The sequence below is a fragment of the Natrix helvetica genome, assembly GCF_964273705.1.
Source record: "Natrix helvetica genome assembly, chromosome: 1".
Taxonomy (NCBI): domain Eukaryota; kingdom Metazoa; phylum Chordata; class Lepidosauria; order Squamata; family Natricidae; genus Natrix; species Natrix helvetica.
In genome coordinates this window covers 275,280,679-275,301,578 of record NC_138548.1, presented here as the reverse complement: position 1 = coordinate 275,301,578, position 20,900 = coordinate 275,280,679, and the positions used below count along the sequence as shown (strand labels likewise).

Genomic DNA, 20,900 nt, shown 5'->3' with positions numbered 1-20,900 from the left:
CAGTCCTAAAATAGAACTAGAACTCAACATTGCCTGGTTTGTAAGCCAGCATCTTCACCACTAAACCAAACTGACACTGCCCACTTTTAGGAAGGTAGTTAAGACTTGGCTGTTTCCTGTTTTATTCAGGGTGAACAGAGTCCTCAATTGCACACTGTAGATTTCAATACTGATTGTCATTTTAACATTAATGGCAGAGGTGGCATTCAGCAGGTTCTGACCAGTTCTCAAGAACCGGTAGCAAAAATTTTGAGTAGTTTGGAGAACCGGTAAATATACCTCTGACTGGCCGTGCCCCCCCCCCCTCTATTCTCTGCCTCCCGAGTCCCAACTGATCAGGAGGGAATTGAGATTTTTGCAGTATCCTTCCCCTGCCATGCCCACCAAACCATGCCATGCCCACCAAGCCACGCCCACAGAACCTGTAGTAAAAAACAATAATGAATCCCATCACTGGTTAATGGGATATGCTGTATAATGCATAATGCATAATGCAAGCCTGCTGTATCGGAAATGCATGTGGGTTTTTCAGAAAACATTTGCAAGTTTCTTTTCTCAGTTTTTCCCAGCAAGGGCGTGGGAAGACTTGTTTGGACCTTGAAAGACGGCTGTGCAAAAAATTCCCAGTGTGGGCCGTGCAATATTGATTTAAAACCCAACAGCTTTAAGACAGAGACGAAGAGGTGTCTGACTCCCTTGCTGATGTTATGTTATGATTAGAAGGTGCATTATATTTTAATGACTTCAATTAGTGAAATTGGGAAGCTTTAAGCAAGTGTAGCTTATGAAGCTTCTGCTAATTAGACCTTAAATAGACCTTAATATTAACAACAACAAACAAATTCCTGGTTCGTTTCGTTTCGTTGCCTGTTTCAAACTTCGGCTTTTCTTTCTTTTCCCTGGCTAGTGAAGCAAATATTTGAACAGGGATGACCCTCCCCCCTCCCTCCCAAAAAAGCCGACAAAAAGCTTGTAACCTAGGCCTGCCTTTCCGAAGGCTCCATAAGTCAGGGCCTAGTTACTGCCAATTGCAAATCCTCCCTCAGGTAATGAAGTTTATTCTAGTTTACAACCTCATGGAGAAGAGGTTTGGCAACAACAACTTGGCTCTAAAACTCACTGACGCACAAAGCTAGTAGCTAGTAGCCACGGGCAGACGGACAGGCTCTGCTGTCAGCAAGCTATTTATTCTCTGTTTAGGACAAGGCAACGGGAATGGAGTGTGTTCCAGAATTTAAACTTGAGATTTTTATTTTTTTAAAAAAAGCTGTTATGTAAAAAGTGCCATGGAATAGTAGTCTTGTGTTCACATGGCTTTCAGTACTCAGCATCCTCTTGAGAGCTGAAACGTAACTATCAATTGAAAGACACATTTTCACTTCCGGTGTGCCCATCCTACCATAGTCATATTTCAAGAAATGATTTCAGTTTCGTATTGATGCAATGTGTGGAAGCTGAAACATATAGTTTACGAATGGATCAGCCACTTCAGAGCACTTTGCTGTTGGCAGGATACTGCGGTGCCCAAGTTCCCCCTGTTTATCGTGCCAATGTAAATTGGCTGGTTATACACTCTGGGAGTGGACTCCTTCTCATTAGCTTTATTATTCAATGAAAGAATTAAACAAATAACCCTCAACCAAATCCTTAATCTATCCCAAGTAGGCCGCTTCCAGTAGGCTACAGAAAAGCTGCTTTCCTTAACTTTCGAAAACCTGTACACCAACTAAGGATTGGAAAATGCAACTGTAAACCTCTATGGTGTGTGTGTGTGGGGGGGTGTTTTTTGGTTTTTGATTTTGTGGGGTCTTTACAAAAAAGTGGATGATCTAATTAGCCAAAATTGCACAGAATACTGTTAAGCAAAAGATAGAGCCAGAAAGTCCTTGTAGATTGTAATGAAGGCAAGATCAGCCTTTCATCTGATGTTTTCTTGGGAGAACCCAAAGGAAGAGAATCAAAGGATTAACAGTTGCATATAAAAAAAGAACACTATTGCAACAGCTGCTTTTAGGCTAGAGTCCTATTGAGGCTTATTAATTCTGGTATAAGAATGCCTCTGCTGTTAATTCTCAAAAGCGAGTTTTAGGAGGTACTTGGGGTGGAGAAGGCCAAAAAAACAAGCATGTGTACCGGAAGTTGAGAAAAACATGCCAGGAGATATTGTGGATCTTGAATCAATTTGGCTTTTTGCCAAGCATCTCAAATCAACTACATATTTAGACCAATGCAGGGTTTGTTTATTTTTTAAAAAAATACACTCTGGAGTTAGAGTAGTCTGCAGAAGAACAGTGGTTTGTTTGGCCAATGACACCATGGAAATTCAAAATGGGATCGTACATCAATGGTGGAGCACCTGCTTCGCCTTTTCATTGAGAAAAGATGAGCACAACTTTTGTCTGACAACATGATTTTGGCATATGTCTCGCCACATCAAATTGTTGCCTTCCTCCAAAAATGTTCCTCTTAGAACTAGAGACAAGAATAATCTCAGGTTTAGATAGGACTACCTAAAGTAGTGCTAGGACATTTGCACTACAGGAAAGTGGACTAACTTAAAGACTTGCTCTTAGGATGCTACTGTGGTAGTAGATTGACTTTTAGGGATGCAGTGGCTCAGTGGCTAAGAGGCTGAGCTTGTCGATCAGAAAGGTTGGTAGTTCGGTGGTTCGAATCCCTAGCGCCGTGTAACGGAGTGAACTCCCATTACTTGTCCCAGCTTCTGGCAACCTACCGTAGCCATTTGAAAGCAGGTAAAAATGCAAGTAGAAAAAATGGGAACCATTTTTGGTGGGAAGGTAACAGCGTTCCATGTGCCTTCAGTGTCTAGTCATGCGGGTCACATGACCACAGAGATGTCTTTGGACAGCGCTGGTTCTTCAGCTTTGAAATGGAGATGAGCACCACCCCCTAGAGGTGGGAACGACTAGCTCATATGTGCGAGGGGAATCTCTACCTTTATCTTAGATTGATCTTTAAATTTAATAGACTTCTTAAATTTTTCTTATATCTAGCATCTCTGCTGGATTGATAATATTTTCTTATGCAAGGATCGGAGGAGAGAAAAAAAGGGCAAAAGAAACAGTAATTGAGAATTTTTAAAAAAACGGTGAGAACCTAGAGTTGAAAAAGTGGTCAGAAATGAACAGGTTAAAATATTGTGGGATTTTGGAATACAAACTGATAAATACATCAAATTTAACTGATTGAAAAGAAGAAAGTGTGGATAATTGATTTGGCAATACCAAAAGTTAGTAGAATAAAAGACAAAAAATTGGAAAGGATCACAGCGTATAAAGATCTGAAAACCAAAATTGAAAGATTATGGTATAAGCCAGGTGTGGTGGTGGTGTTACCAAAAAATCTTGATTAGCACTTAGAAAATCTGTGCTTTGACAAAATTTCCATCTGTCAATTACAAAGGGCCGCATTGCTTAGATCTACACATATATAGTATGCTCTGCTGATAAATCTCTCTCTCTCTCTCTCTCTCTCTCACACACACACACACACACACACACACACACACACCCTACTCCATATAAAAAAGCTCTCTTCACTGACATTGTAACAAGCAGGATCTTTAAGCCCCACACCCTCCTGGGATTAAATTTCATTTAATAATAGCTGGCTTTATTTCAGGCACCATTAACAAGAGATGCTAGGAATTTACAGCTTAATCAAACACTCTGTCCAGTGCACTTATCCTCCCATAAATTCAATCAGTGTGGTTGGCTTTAATGTGAGCTTTCCAGGAATCATGATAAAGGAGCATATCCTGTTGAGCTAACGGGAAAGGTAGGCTGACTCTGCTTGAAATGGAATCAAATGCTGCCTATGAAGAAGACCATAACGGTGGTGAGACGATAGAGATTTGGGGCTTAGGGTGGGGGGCTTCCTTGATTTTTCTGGAGGTGAAAGGGGATAATACCCCTCTTCCTTACTTGTTCTAATGCTCTTGGGCTACAAAGACTGTGTCTGCTTGAATATGTGGTCCTAAGAGGGTACACTGTTGTGGTCGGGGCCACACTTTCTGTGACATTGTAGGAGGAGAGTTGTGTTAGTCTATGGTAGCCAAAAAATGGGAAGGAGTCTGGTAGGGTATTTTCCAATTAGCAGCCCTCTCTCAATAGAGGGGGAGAAATACAACATCATCTATCTCCAGTGCACAACATAGTCCTTTCAACAGTTCTAAGAAGGCTCCACACCCATTTGCACCACTCAGGTGACCCTCACGACACAGATAAACCTCCAGGTGGCCTTAACGACTCGACTCGCTAAAAGAATATAAATGACCAGCTGCCCGCAAGAAGTATAAATCCTTCCATTCCCCACCATCCAGTCAAAGCTGAAGAAGTTTCTTGAATGAGAAGCGAAATGTCTTCAAAGAAAACCAGAAAGACTCCAGTTGCCTCTTGAAAAATCACCTTTGGGACAACCATGACCTGGAAGATGGAGGATCTCCATACACATTTCCAATTAATGTTCCAATGTTTTATTAAGAGGCATCAGCTTTGTAAGTTACTGATCACTTCATCAAATGCAGTGGAATGACTAGACTGATTATCAGGAGTGGGAAGGAAGAAAAGACAGAAGAAAGGTTGGTTATGCAAACGGAAGTTACTTGTGAGACAGGATACAGGTATCTTATCAATTAACTATGTTAAACATCTATGTTGTTATTGGGACATTCAGAAATTGCCTGGAACGTTTTGTTACATGCGCCTTTAGCAGGCTCTTGCTCAATAGTGTGAGTAAATGGTCCCCCCCTCAAAATGGCTACTTTGAGATTTGTAATAGAGGAGTGTCCTAGAAGGTTCAAATGCTCTGATGTTACACTGCCCATATTTTGACTACTATATCAAACTTTGTCTCCGTTAATGTGTGTGTGTGTGTGTGTGTGTGTGTGTGTGTGTGTTTCTAAAGCCTGGCTTAGTTGTCAGAATGCTGATGGCATATATCACATTATAGGAAAGATACTTGAAGGCATAGTAAAGAAAGGGTATGCAATGCATGGGAGGAATTGTATTTCTACTACATCACAGCTTGACTTCCAGTTGTTATTGTTTATTTGTTTAGATGCTACCCAATTAAAAAATGACTCTGAGCAACCCAGGTTAGCCTTGGATTTGATGAGTTGGTTCTGGTAATAGAGTTGGCTGCAATCTTCCAGTGACTCCGGTGCCTCACCATACTGCTTGTGAACATGACTTACAGTCGGAAAGAACAGGAATTGGATGAATGGAGATCAGCCTCCCTGGATGGAGATAGACTCCACTTGGAATGGAGCCATTGAATGATGCACAATCAGAAGATGCTACACATGTTCTGGCATAAAAAAAATGCAGAGGACTTCATACTTTACTCTTGGCAATCGTTTGGAATGTTTTTCCCCTCATCTCAACTTCCCAGACTAGCTTATAAAAGCAGAGTCCTTAAATATCACTTTTGGAAATTCACTTTCCCAGGTCTCGGGATAGAAATCAGTTTGGCCTTGGCTGCTTCATTCACTCAACACTTGATTTGGAGCTGCAAGTTGGGAAGATAACTTCTAGTAGATCTTCCTTATTATGTGCTCGTGGACTGTGAGAAACAAGAAACCGATCAAGTGTGACTTGGTGATTACCGTAAATGCCAAGATAGTAATATCAATTGTTGCCTCTTGCACCATTAGTTTAGTAATCCAATTGATTTTCAAGATATCCTTTGTGTATATGTCGTTATGTAGCTTGCTCTATTGGCTTTGCCAGAAGAGACTTAAATCGTGGCTTCTAAGAAAATCTAAATCTTTTCATGATAGGTAAGAAATGTGAAAATCGTATTTGAGAAGAAATAAACAGCCTTGCTGAGACCTCTGGACTAAAACTAGCCATAGCCAGTTTAAAATTGGAGTCATTGATTTAAATTTAAAATTGGAGTCATTGATTAATCAAAAATCAAATTATTATCAAGTCCATTTTATTGTTCAGTCATTCATCAGTAGGATATATGGAGCTCATGCTGTTTGTGTTGTGACTGTCATACTTTATGTGAGAAGTTGACAATCCTTGCCTTTTCTCTGATATACTTATCGCCTGGTTTGAAACGTATAGTACATAGGCATTCGTTTTAAAGTGACTTTATTGACTTATTTCTGGATTTCTTCTACATTAGAGTTGTGCAAAATAATTCAAACTTGAATCACTGTGGTCCCATACTAGGTATTTTGAGCTTAATGCATCTTAGAAGGCTTTGTACATCTGTAACATGCATCTCAGCTTTGGTGCTTCAATCTGAAGCCTACCAATAAAATGGAAGATGAGTTACTTTTAATTAGATAGGACGAATGATTACATTGGACCTCTGTGAAATGTTGAGTTCTGTTAAAAGGAGATGAAGGCCACTTATATTTGGGGGGAAAGATTTGGGATTTTATGTCCAATGGATGAAGACAAATATTCATTAATACTTATTATTTTTAGATGTTTTATGCCACCTTTACTATTTTTATAAATAACTCAATGTGATGAACAAAGCTAATACTCCTTCCTTAAACTTTGGACTCATTCCCTCCAATTCTACAAGGCTAGAGCCACGGTGGCAGAGTGGTTAGAGTGCAGGCTATTTCTGCTGGCTGGCAGCTGCCTGCAATTTGGCAGTTCGAATCTCACCAGGCTCAAAGTTGACTCAAACTTCCAACCTTCCGAGGTGGGTTAAATGAGGACCCAGATTGTTGGGTCCATATGCTGATTCTGTAAACCGCTTAGAGAGGGCTGTGAAAGCACTGCAAAGCAGTATATGTCTAAGTTCTATTGCTATTATATAACTGGGTTGTCCTGATAGAAAAATTCACATATCCTTTGACCATTTCTTCCTTTTCCCTTTTCAGTCACCAATAACAAAGGTCTCTCTATACTTGTGTGTGCACATATATAAAACACACATATAAAACTTCCTTTCTCGCTTTCTTTCCATCTGTTTCCAGGCTTAGGCTCTGTGCAGCCAATGAAGGAGACTTTAACTCACAACAACTTAGGTGTTTATGAATTTGTTTCATCTTTAAGGTGCCTTGAGCTTCTTGGCACCATAACTGATAGAAAATAAAATTGAACAACAGAACTTCCATCTGGTTTTTGTCTCTATTGACTTTTTTTTGGTCCTGTTGGTTTGTTCTCTGTATTTGTCCTATGGGTTATATATCAATTTAAAATATATTTTAAAAATGCCACAACTGTTCCAACTGCACACTAGTCTGCCATGAAAGAGAGAAAAAAATAGAATGCACATCTTAGGATGGCCTGAAGGGTCACTTTGGACTGTGGCCAATAGCAATAGCACTTAGACTTATATACCATGTCATAGTGCTTTGAAGCCCTCTCCAAGTTAGCATATTGCCCTCAACAATTTGGGTCCTCATTTTACCAACCTTGGAAGGGTGGAAGGCTGAATCAACCTTGAGCCAGTCAGAATCGTACTTCTGGCAGTCAGCAGAATTACCTGCAAGACTGCATTCTAACCACTGCGCCACCACAGTCCAAAATGCTGCCATGAAGGGAGCGTAAGGAGGAGACACATGAAAACTAGATGGCCATTTGCATTGGTAAAAGGTGCTAAGTTGTCCCACTGCTGTTTCAATTAAACTACAGAAGCAGAAATAAAGAAATGTCATCAAAGAGTCTTCGATGGAACTTCTGAATCAGGTGCTTAAGAGTGGCTTTTTATTATTATTAATCGACAAAATGTTGTAGAGGTCATTTCTTCTTCTTCTATTCAATCTTGTCCAGTCTCCTTGGCAAGATTTTTCAGAAGTGGTTTGCCATGGCCTCTACCCTAGGGCTGAGAAAGAGTGACTTGGTCTAAGGTCAGCCAATTGGCTTTGTGCCTAAGGCAGGACTAGAACTCTTGGTCTCCCAGTTTCTAGTCTGATGCCTTAACCATAACGCCAGACCACTAAGCATATGCAAAAGCAATATTGTAAGAAATTGAGAAGATCTGCTACAAAGTTCGTTTTTCCAAGTGAGGAGATAGTTAGACTCAGGGGTGAAATCCAGCAGTTCTGACAGGTTTTGGAGAACTGGTAGTGGAAATTTTGAGCAGTTCGGAGAACCGGCAAATGCCACCTCTAGCTGGCCCCAGAGTGGGACTGGAATGGAGATTTTGCAGTATCATTCCCCTTGAATGGGGCGGGAATGGAGATTTTGCAGAATCCTTCCCATGTCATGCCCACCAAGCCACATCACGCCGACCAAGCCACGCCCAAAGAATCGGTAGTAAAAAAAAATGAATTTCACCACTGCTTAGACTGTTTTCTTTTTTTAACTTACAGTTTTGCATTTAGTATTTATTCCTATTCCCTGAAATCCAGCTCAGTAATTATGCTCAATTTCTTTAATATGGCATAAGCCGTTTTCTCTTCTCTCAGTCTCAACCCTGCTGAGCAGTCAGCATAAATGCTATTCTGTTGCATTAGTGCCCAAAGCAAGTGCTACACCAGCTTTTTCTCTCAATGCCTTCCATCTGGTTTTAGGTACAGAATCAACAAGAGGTCTCAAGATGAGTCAGCTCTTCAGTTTCCATCACCTCCATTTTCTCCTCCCCCACCCCTTGCTAGAGGAAACAGAGTTTTATGTGCTCAAAATCATTTGCATTGCATCATAATGATCTAATTCATGGAAGCAGCACGAAGGACTCAGTTCCAGGATTGTAAATGTTTGCTACAGCATAAAGTTTCCCTGAGAAAAGATAAGAGCAGCTTATTTTAAAGATGATTGAAATTTTGCACTATAACTCCTCAAGATGAAAGGAAAAATAAAATAATCAGTATTTTAATTCTTCTCTTAAAAACTACAGTGTTCATTTTTTTAATGCAATGAACGAAAATGGCAATGGGAGCACTGAGAAAAATCACACAGCTGGCCTGCTTACAAGTCAGCCTCCAATACATGATGAAGAATCATGATAACTTTTGCAACACAATCTGTAACGTGGCCACTTAAATATAGATCTCTTGCATTCCTTATAAGAGGCATTTTTATGAGAGAAAAATGGCAAGAGAGAGATGGCATATATGCGAGGTAGTGCTTTTTCTTTAAGAGAGTACAAGTTGATAAATTAAGCAGATGAATAATATGGCCTATATTATCAAATCATATCTAACCCATTGGTGATAGATTAGTTCTTCACAACTGGTTTTTAAAATATAGAATACACATCATTTAAAAGAGCCATGGTGGTGCAATGGTTAGAATGCAGTATTGGAGGCTAATTCTGCTGACTGCCAGCTGCCAGCAGTTTGTCAGTTCGATCCTCACCAGGCTCAAGGTTGACTCAGCATTCCATCCTTCTGAGGTTGATAAAATGAGCACCCAGATTGTTGGGGGCAACATTGTTGACTCTGTAAACCACTTTGAGAGGGCTATAAAGCACTATGAAGCAGTATATAAGTCTAAGTGTTGTTGCTATCACTATGTACCAGTCATGTCTTGTAGTGGTACTGTATGTAGAAATTACCATGGGATGAAGAGTCAAGGCAATGGTTGATTTAAAAAGGCAGCTTAGCCCACAGCAAGAATGTGGGTGTGGCAAATGTCATAGAAAGGACCTAATTTCTTGGGCTTCAAAGGCAAGGTGGATGGGGTGGGGGGGTGGGGAGAGAGAAATTCACTTTCAGATTTGCAAGAGTCTGATAATGTAACATCACAGTAGAATTAATCTGAGTGTGCTTCTTGTCTGGGCTATCTCATGAGGCTGATACTTTGATTTGGGGGGAGGTACCTTTGAGTCAGTGTTGATTCCTGGAAAAACTGCCTGGATAAAACTTGGTTTTCGTGGCAAGATTTCCTTCCTAGGGCTGGGAGAAAATGACTGGCCCAAAGTCACTATGTTGGCTTTCTGCTCAAATCAAAACTAGAATTCATGGTCTCTGGTTTTCTAGCCTGATGCTGTAATTATTGCACCAAATTGTTTCCAGTATTTTATTACATTAGAATAACTTATATCAAATTTAACATTTGTTTTGTATTCAACATTGGCTTCAGAAATTTAAAATAAGGGGTGATGTACAGTAGCTTGGTTATTCGGATGAAGCCTTAAAGCGTGTCAAACTTGCGTCGTCATGGCATCACGTGACGTATCAGGACTTTCCTCCCTTTGCTAAATCAGGCAAGGGTGTGGCCAGTGCATGTGCGTGACACATCTGGCCCACAGGCCGTGAGTTTGACAGCCCTGCTTTAGAGGCTGGAAGTCTATGGTTGTGTTCTCTCTGGCATTTGGACTTTTTTGGAGGGTGGAGCAGATGTTTAAATACATGATAGTTCCTAGTATTATAGATCGGTTCTCCAATATTTTATTTTTATTTCTTACATTTATACACCTAAATTTATATTACTGATTTCCTTTCATTATATTGTTTTCAGGCCAGATTATGAACATTGAAATTAGAATAGCCTATAAACCCACTTAAAAAAAAAAGAGCACATATGCACAATTAAATGACAGAAGTGAGAGGCTTACATACATTCAGTGCTTTTCTATGTGAGACAAGCAATCCAAGAGAATAACTGATTTTATGTTTGATATATTTATTAGGTATGTGCTCCCACTCAAGTTTGATGTCCCCCCCCCGACTCTTCAGTTGCACCAAAATATTATAGATCATATGAATTTAAGATGTATGGTGGACTTCATACAAAGCTACATCTGACAAATATTACTATTTCTTTTTGTCTTGCACCGTTTGTCTGTTGAAAATCATCTAATGACAATATTATGTAGGATTCTGAAGTGATATTCAGTCATGATAAGTATAAGAATATCCTTAAAGATTTCATGCGTGTGTAGTGGAACTGCTGAGAGCATGCAGCTGGCCTACGAGGCAGAGTATATACATAAATACATATAAAGAATTTATTTTACATCCCTAAACATGTCTGAATTTTTCTGCTGTTCTGGAGAAAAGAAATGGCACAGTCTGCTCACAAGTTCCTCGGTTTTTCCCTTGCTCCCATGATTAAAAAGATACAAGTGAGGTCACTGGGGCCATAAAGTGAGATTTTTTATCTACCCGGGAGAGGCAGAACCTCCTCAATTTATACCAATTATTGTACTGCTACAGTGCCAGATTGCCTTCACCCTTAGAACTTGAAGCGTGTGTGTGTGTGAGTAGTTTTGTAGACAACTGTGAAGATTAAAAGGGGAAAAATGCCAGTGAAGTTCTGCACTCAATAGACCAGGCAGTCCAGGATTAAAGTTAATTTGGGAGAGGAAGTTAATAGAATAGAAAGAAGTTAATAAGCTTAGATTCAGCATTCTGCACAAGAGAAAAAAAGCCACTTCAAAATGGTTTGAACATGTAATGAAAAAGCAGAATTTTATTGTCATTTTGTCCATTATTCAGCATTGCTGTAAATGGCTTACATTTACGGCAGCTTCTGTACAGACGTGTGGCTTTGAATTACCAGAACAGCAAAATTTAAAATGAAAATAAATGCTTAACAATTCCACACAAGATTTTACAGTCCAACATTTTCACTGATTATGTTGAAAGACACTGTTACTACAGTTATTCGGCATGAATAAAAAACTACAACTTTTGTTTTAAGACAGGAGTCACTTGTTTTAATTTTTTTTACACTGTTTAAAATTACTGTGATAAAAATAATGAAAAAGCTTTTTTTTATTAATGCCATACACCAGCATAATATAACATTTGTCCCCATTATATATTGTCCTATAATATACAAAATAGAATGTTGACAAACTGTTGAATCCGTGCTATTAACTTTCTTCGGTGGAGTGGGTGGGAGGTGACAATTTTCTTATATGTGGTCTTTTATCAGAAAAGCCTCAAAAGGTCCTTATTTTCTTTCTTTCTTTTTTTAAAACAACCAATATGAGGCTCTGCCTTGCCTGAAAGTATTTTTCAATGTAACAGCAATAGCATAAAAATTTAGATACACTCAGAACAGCCTAATTCACTTCAGTGTGAACCAGGCAGTAGGTGAGGCTTGCGTATGAAAGAGGGTGAAAATGCTGGTCCCTTTCTATAAAATACTCAAGTGCATACTTCAAATTAAAGTGGCTTGGCCACCAGGGCCTTGCCACCCCTTCTCAAAAATTATTGGTCTTAACCCTACTACACTCAGAGGTATCTCAACAGACTTCAAGAACCATGAAGAAAGCATATTTCCATCCCTGTTGTTTCAGCTCCATGGATTTAATATAATAAATCTAGTATTTTTGTGATGATTCTCTTCCGCGTGTGTGTGTGAGAGAGAGGGGGGGGGGAGGGAGAGAGATTTTAAAAAGGTTATTAGAGCGATAAGGGCAGAACATGAAGGAAATGCATAATATTTACTTTCTGAAACTTCACTACGAATTAGACCTACATGTTTTTAACAAGAAAGATTCCACATTTGGGTGGCTCTTTAGAACAGAGAGGAAATGACAATAGTCACTGGTTCAGTTTTGCAAAGGCTTATACACAAGTACAAAAGGAAGGAAGCATGCATGCAGCGGCCTAAAGGGCAATTTCTACAGCCTTCTTGACTTCTACTGTACTTATGCAAAGGGGAAAAATCTTTGGACTGTTTCACTTTCCTTTGGCACAAAATAAAAAGAGCACCTTCTGTAGATAAAATGATACTTCTGAATCCAACATTCAGTTTGAAGGAATATGTGCATTTTTCTCTGCAGTTCCAAGTCTTCTGGAAAGTCTACAGGAATTATAAACACAAGATACCATGCCTGCATAATGCACTCCTGTATAAAGTCACACACTTTTGTATTTTTGTTGTGTGAGATGTATTTGATCCAAGGTAGATATCAAAGCTCATCTCCTCCACAGGGTATAGAAGGGTTAAATTCCTTGCATCATAATATATTGGACTCTATACCACCATGAAGAATTAAGATCCAACAAACGTTTTGAAACAAATTGTATGATTCTGGTGTTTCTAGGCAATGCCCATCACTTCAAATTCTGTTCATAGGGATTATAACAATACATCTCGTTTCTCCATTCCCTGATTATCCTTTTTCCTTGTCCTAATATGAAATTATGAATCTTAGAAGCTGTTTTTAAAGATAGGTTGGCATTTGTTTCCATATTTGTGTTCATTTTATATTTCTCTGATTTTTTTCCCTATCAAATGTACTTTTAGACTGGCAAGATTGGCATACTAATCATAAACATTTTCTTAGGAATCACTTCAACAGGTAGTAAATGTTAAAATAAGGATATTAGCCAAATAAGCTCTTCCTTACTTTAGCATTTCATCTCTCCAATGCCTGAACATATTCTATGAAAGCCTATTCCTACCAATGACCTTGTGAAATGTTAGCATACCACATTCATATTTAGTGCTATCCAAATCATTTCCAGGTCAGCATGATGTGGCAAGGCACTGAAGAGACAGAAGTCATAATTTTCCCTGTTTTATTTGCAGTGCTGATTTCCCACAGCACAAAAAAGAATAGCCAAACAAAATCACATTTTGTTAAATGCTTATATATTTAAATGGCTTTTGTTTAAAATCATTTAGCACATTTAAACTGAAATTTTCTAAAATCAGCATTTCTATGTTTAAGAAATTCATCAATTCAACAAATATTTTACATAGAATAAAAGCCTCTTTCCAACCCAGACTTTGTCTTCACACAGACACAGGATACCTCTCTGGTTGGTAAACCATCACTTCATACAGACATACTTGTTAATCACACATTCCTAGCTTTCTTAAACTTTGCAGTGGGGGTGAAAATATTTAATACATGTCACTTTCCAAATATAATTTCTGGTATCCTCCTTGTGTGTTATCCTTTCAGGAGCACTTTTGAAAGTAAATACTGAAACCTGTTAGTGTTAACCAAAAACAGTCAAAATAGATTTTCAATAGTTTGCATACTATTGCTAAAATATTCACTGATGCTTAAGTAAATGGCTAAACATCTAAATGTTTACAAGCTTATTCAGCAGCACAGATTATGTGCCTGTTTCTGGGTATCTTGTAAATTATCACTTGAGCAGTAATACTTGGAACTGCTACGTGAATAGCACCTGAAGAGAAAATCATGCAGAATGCTGGCTTTACACAAAATGCTATTCCAACATGTGGTTTCTTGGTGGCTTAGTAGGCTTTGTAAACCCATACAGGGATATCAAGGAAAGATGGCTTGGTTTTGCTAGGTGAACCAAGCAAAATCTGGTATAGTCAATAAACCATGGTTAAGCAACTGATGATGGAGAAAGCTATTTTCCCTGTGCGATAGTCAGAAGAGGATTATGTGAAACGGGCATCTCTCTTGCTTTCTATTCTGTGGTTTTTGCAACTGCACCTCAGGGCTATCCAGCTGTTTTGAGAAAATTCACAGCAGCTGTTCACAGCTCCTAACTCTGGAACTGCACAGATACCATAAAAGAAAAATCTTTCTTTTCATTACGTTTTCTATTTTACTCCCAAGTACTGAATGCAGCACTCAGGAGATTTTCAATTATAAGCCTCACATTTTAAAAGAGGATTAAGACAAGACAAAAATAGCTCAGGTAAAATCTCTTGTTTTACAAGGAGCAATTTTGTTGAAAAATTAGAAATGTATTTGACTTTGTTCAAACTATGATCTATATTTACATATTGCTGGTAGCTATATGCATTTTATTGCAAAATTGGTCTGTTTTGCTTTGCTCAAAGAGAGAATATTTAAAAGGTTGGTGGTGTGGAACATATAGGCTAAAGGCATACATGAGCCAACTATTTCATTTTTCCTTTCTGTGTGTTTTGTCTGTGTATGTGTGTGTTTGTGTATGTATGGAGGGCTTTCATAAACCCACCCAGATTCTGCAGATTCAATTGGGGAATGTGGGGGAACCAAACACATAAATTGGATTATCATACTTAATTTCCAACCTTTTTTTCCCTACAATAGTTTAATGGGTTTACATTTCTGCCCCAGGAGCTTCCACTGAATATGGGTAAGTTCATTTAGAACAATAAAGAAAAGAGAAATAACAGAAATACATAATAAAATTAGAGTACCTCTTAGATACTGCAGCACAATGCTGTGAAGACTAATACTTCCAGACAAACCACATTTTTATGGGTTATCATATCAACACATTTGTGACCCCTAGAAAAAATATATGTGTCATGATAAAGCAATCTGTCATCTAAAAACCTTTCTTATGATACACTATACACGCTATTATACAATAAGTTGATAAACTGCATTTAAAGCTGTATTAGCCCTTCCTTTTTTTCTCTTCAAACACTATCAGATTCTATACATTTGAATGTATTAATTAAACAAAATTGTATTAGTAGCATAATACTAATACAATATGATTGTTAATTCTTGTTAAGCATTTATACCTCTTGTTTTATTTTGACCACTGAAAATATTTTTTGTTTTGTTTTTAACATTTAGAGTGGCATAGTATTTTAAATTTACTGAAAATTCTTAAGGTGCTCAGAGGATGGGCTACTACAGCTTGCACATTGTTTAAAACAACAAGGGAAAAAAATCACAAGACATATATGGTTGTTTTATGGCACACTAGGAGTTTGATAGAGAAGGACTGGAGCTGTACAGAAACCAAGTACTATTCTAAATCACAAAATAAGCAGTGGAATCTTGTTCTCCAGATTGGTTCACTTGAGCGAGAGAGTGAAAAACGGAAGTGAAGCCATATACAAGTTTGGGATTTTAATTTTCCATAAAAGTTTTCTTCTTCTTCTTGTAGTTTGGTCTATTTACTTTTCTGCATAAAGCTAAAAATCTTATGAATTAAAATCTTTTAAGAACCATTAGAAACATATACAGGGTAGAGGTACAATTATTTTGTAAATCCTGGTTTATATATATTTATATATATGTATTTATATATAATGTATGTATATGTGTTTGTGTGTGCATGTATGTATATGTATGTGTGTATGTGTGTATATCACCCATACACGCACAGAGAAATGTAGTCATCAATTTCTAACTTAAAATGGAGTCAGGTTTTGTATACATTTGCCTTCAATCCAGTGTGCAATCTAACAACAGAAACTGGCTTTTTCAGCTTGCTGAACTGCTTTATTGGGAATCAACATAGCTACTGCAAGAATAGGTGGGGTTTAGACTCCATATCCACTGGATATGCACTGCCCATCATATTAAGTCTGAAACTTTTCACCCTACTTTCCAGCAGTTCTGATCACATTTGAGGGAAGAGGTTTCCCTTTAGAATCTACCAATTCTGAGATCCCAAGAGGTAAATTTGTTATTTGTTCTGAAAAATATGAATAGGCTACCAATACTGTTTTTTTCTCTACACACATATTTTAAAAGAACAGGTTCTGCTATGTCTGGGTGTCCAATGAGAACAGATATGCCAATTTCTGTGCACATTGATTTTGGTATGCACGTTATAGCTGCTCTGGATTGTGGCCATTGTATATATAATATACACTGATACACATTGGAGTACACACTTATATGGCAATAATTGTGTATGGAAAAAGTTAATTTCTCCATGTATAAGTAAACTTTTAAACAATAATGCATATTTTCCTGAAAGTTTCCTGATGGGCAATCAAGATTGATATTTTTAATGTCAATCCAGCCCAAGATTCTTACAATTATGGCTATTGCATTAAATGCAAATATCTAGGCTGCTTTAAAAAATGTTTGTGTTCATTAACACTTGTTTAAGACAAAGCTAGTTTTCTAGTAGCTCACAGAACATGCATGACCAATATCAAAAAATAAGCAATTCCAGTGTTCAGGTTAGATTTGGAATACATTTCAATCCCCATTCCCCACTGAAGAAGGCTGAATTATAGGCCAAATTTAGAAGGGTTATTAGGACAGTCATATTAGACAAGCCACCTTATATTCATATGATTATACTTGAAGTTCATCATCTAGAAGTCATTAAGCTATGAGCTGCCCCACTTTAAAAACAGCTGTACAATAGGCATCTTGAAGTTTTACAAAAATTATGTAAGAAAAAATGAGCAAGCTAGTCCACTGTATATAAAGGTAAAGGAAATTGCTAAAACCAGACAGTAATAGCTATAAAAGGCACAACTTCCCTTTTCTGATATACAGTTGTAAACTTTCCTCATGTTACATGCATAAATCAAAATTGCTACTTTAACTATACAAAACAATCTATACCAAAACAAAAATCTAGAAAATTTTAACCAGCCAACTGCAGAAACTCCTAGCAGAATGTTGACAATGCGGATTCCAAATTTGACAATGATGCTTTTGATGCATTCTATACCGCCAGCATGATGGTATATATAGAGGAAAAATTCCAAGCCATACTTCTTTCTTTCTCTTTCTTGTATTCATTCAGTTGAGGTGTCTTCTGAAAGCTAGATCTTGGCCCTCTGTAAACCACATGTAGTGCATAATTACAAAACAAAAACAAAAATACCTAATATAGGTACAATAACAAAATTAACATGTCTCTTAGTTTATAAAAAAAGAAGTTACAATTTGACTTTTTTTTTCTTAAGGCAACCTTTCTGTATTAAGGCAGTCACTTCTGATGAAATAGGAGCTTCTTGATATTCCCATTTGAATATTTTGGTAACTGATTGCTGATGATTTCTGCCAACATTTCTGGAAACTCAATACTCATGGATTTATCCAAAAATGTTTGGAAGCAAAAGGTTAGAAGATTCTCAACCACCTGTAAATGATAAGAAGGAAGGAAGGATGAAGTCAGCTGTCTCTGATAGTCTAAAAAGTTTAAGAATATTTTACTCCTACATCTTTAATCCAACCAACATGTTTTGCTAGCCTTGAGTGCTTATATAAAAGATAGTATTTGATGTATACACATATTCACATCCCCACACATGTGCACACACACACACACAGAATAATAGCAAATAAGAAATGTGTTTATATTGAGGTGCAAAATAAGATGATAAAAGAACACTGCCTCAATTCAACTATTACATCAAACAAACACAATGCCCATTAAACATGGAAAATCTTGACTGAATAGATTCATCGTTTATCTGCATTCTATTCTGCATTCCATATTCTCTGGGGACAATACATCAAGAATAGGGCAATTATTTAGGCATCATGCCAACAGTAATCAGAACAACATAGTTTATCAACCAACTTTAACTTTGGTATCCAATTAACTGGAAACCTCTTTATTTGAAATGCAAATTGTAAAATATAATACAGTAAATTCAGTTCAATGTAATGGTCATAAGAAAATTCAAGAAATTTGTTTTTCTACACATCCTAGCTTGTTACCTTGCGAGGCAGAATAACATGCAATTTAAATACTGTATATATATATTTAAATAGCCTGCAGCTGATGTTCAACTTCTCAGAAGGGAACAGCTGTTCAATAAGGATTACAATACCTGCTATCAATAAATGTAAGTTCTTATAGCTATGCTACATTTACTAATGCTGTGCATTTTCATTATTTTTATGCTCACTGAAACAATTAAAGCAGGGTGAAACTATGACCTTCCTATTCTTCTTTCAAAGAATTTAAATATCAATGCATACACATTCACCTGGCTTAATTTTTTCCATTACATGAAAACATCATCCTTATTGGTGAACCAATGCTCTCCACATTTTTACTGACTACACTGAAACAATACATAAATTACATATTAATAAATCTTACATCATGCATGGAGTCCAAAAGTTTCGTCAGTTGGTAAAATCGTTGCCAGTTCTGACTAGAGTTTCCTTCTCTCTTCACAATGGCTTTCCCCAACTCTTTGATGTATGTCATACGAATTTCATCAAAGAGAGCCTGACTCCTCAAGCCCTCCTTAGGAACTGGATTAAGATGACAGAATATTCAATTACATGTTACCATTTTACATTCACAATAACCAATGCAACGAAAAATGCCCTGATCTATGCTAGCTAACTCAGTGATTATCAACGAACAACTGCATGGATCATACATGCATAGTAGATTCATTCTCCTGTGCATTATTGATCAACCTTATATATAGTTAAATACTCTGTAACAATCTGTTTCTAAATATAGTTACTGGTTCTCTCATTTTTATCCTTCATTCATCTACTGTAGTTTGAAAAATGAATCTTTTTCAAACAATCTCAACAAACCAGCTTCATTATGGCACAGATTTACTGTCAGGTTCAATTCAATTATGCATTTATTTATAAAAGGAATGGGAAATTTATATTCAGTAAGATACGGTTGGACTTTTCCTGTCCCCTGGCCTCTGGCTTGGACAATGGGAGTGGTTCGGATAATTTATTTTGATTTTTTTTGTGCAATATAACAATCTGTCTCATCAATATTAAATATATTGGCCATGGTGAAAATTCCACCTACAACAAAATTGGAGTCATCTTAACAACCAAGCACTTTTAATAATTTCTGAAAGTAAAAAAAAATTCTGTCTTGCAGAAATTCTGCAATCTTAATTATCATTCGTAAAATAAACAATTTTGATACACTAGAAAATATATTTATAATGGATTCCTTACTCATTCCTACTGATTATCCTTAGACTGGTAAGAATTGAGCAGTAATAGACAAAAAGCACAGCAACATCTAACGGATTGAAACTAGGTTTCATATTCCCCAGATCACTGTTCAATGATGAAGAGGAAGTCACAATTTGCAAAATAGATCAAGATTTTTTTTTAAAAAAAACAGTAAGGGCAGAAATAACCACTTACTTGTAGAGAGAAGGAGCAATGTTTTCATGCAGAGATATTCTTCATAGGAAACCTGAAGCCGGGTTAACTCATTAGTAACCATCAGTAAACGTTTGCATTGATCATACATGCATGGTAGATTCATTCTCTGCCTGAAGAAAGAGCACACACACACACCCATATCAGTATAAAGAAACCAATAGATTTCTTTATGGAATTATTTTAACACCTCCTGAATATCCCAGAAAGTTGAATAAGTTATATATCTTCAACCTTAATATTTTTTGAAGAAAATAGGACATATGGCAATGTACCATTACTCTCAAAAGAGACTGTTGTTCAACTAGTTTGGCCGCCAACTATTTAGCATGTTTATAAACTGTATTTACAAAGGCCTCAAATAGGACTTAAGAGTAAATGTTTTAAATGGACTTTGGACAGCAACTTCTATCAACTGGAACGTCTGGACTGCTATCAAGAGCAGGCTCACATCAAGCATCTTACAGTAATCTAAACTTGAAATGGCTGGAAGATTTAGCAACTGCAGCAAAAATAGACCAAAAAAGGCTCCTGCTGGCCTACCAAATGAATCTGGACAAAAAACTCTCATTATAACCTTCATTTGTTTCTTAAGGTGATAAACTGGGAGTGATCCATAATGAAGTAAACTTCAGAGTACAGATAATCTCATCCAGAACCAAGTGATTGCTCTACTTAGATTTCCTTCCCCTCCTCGCAACAATACTTCTATTTTGTCTGAATATTCAGAACAAAAAGATTCTGCCAGACTGTTAGGAGCCTGGATCAGAGTAAAAGCTAGAAAGAAAGATTTGTATCAAATTTCAATGAACTTACTCTTCCAACATTACAGCATCATACATGTACTCTAAACAGAACATGACATAGCTTAAATTTCTCCATTTCTCAAAACTATCTTGCAGTTCTTTGAAATACTAACCACTGGTAGTCCTGTTACCAACTGCCTTCTTTAGAAACTATTCAAAGTTACAACCGTTGAAAAATAAAACACCAACTGTCCTATTTACAGCCACTGCAGTGTCCCTGTGATCAATAATTGGGGACTTTTAAATGAGATGGTATTTGGACAATCACAGCATCCTGCAATCACGTATGTCACCATTTGTATGCCTCACAATCAGCTTCTGACCAACAGCCAACAGAGAAGCCAGCAGTAAAATCGCAAGTCGTGGTCACATGATGACCACACTTAACGTATTTGTTTTAACGAC

The 20,900-nt window shown here is 37.3% G+C and overlaps 1 protein-coding gene across 1 annotated transcript in view; it reads right to left on the bottom strand.

Annotated features, from left to right (window-relative positions):
• Positions 1–11,328: 11,328 nt before the first annotated feature.
• Positions 11,329–20,900, bottom strand: part of NR3C1 (nuclear receptor subfamily 3 group C member 1) — a 64,416-nt gene continuing 54,844 nt past the window's right edge. The window contains exons 7-9 of the mRNA XM_081937986.1: positions 19,672–19,802; positions 18,635–18,792; positions 11,329–17,662 (exon numbers count right to left, since the gene is read on the bottom strand). Of these exons, the coding sequence (XP_081794112.1) occupies positions 17,510–17,662; positions 18,635–18,792; positions 19,672–19,802 (442 nt within the window). The 3' untranslated portion in view covers positions 11,329–17,509. The remainder of the gene's footprint in view (positions 17,663–18,634; positions 18,793–19,671; positions 19,803–20,900) is intronic.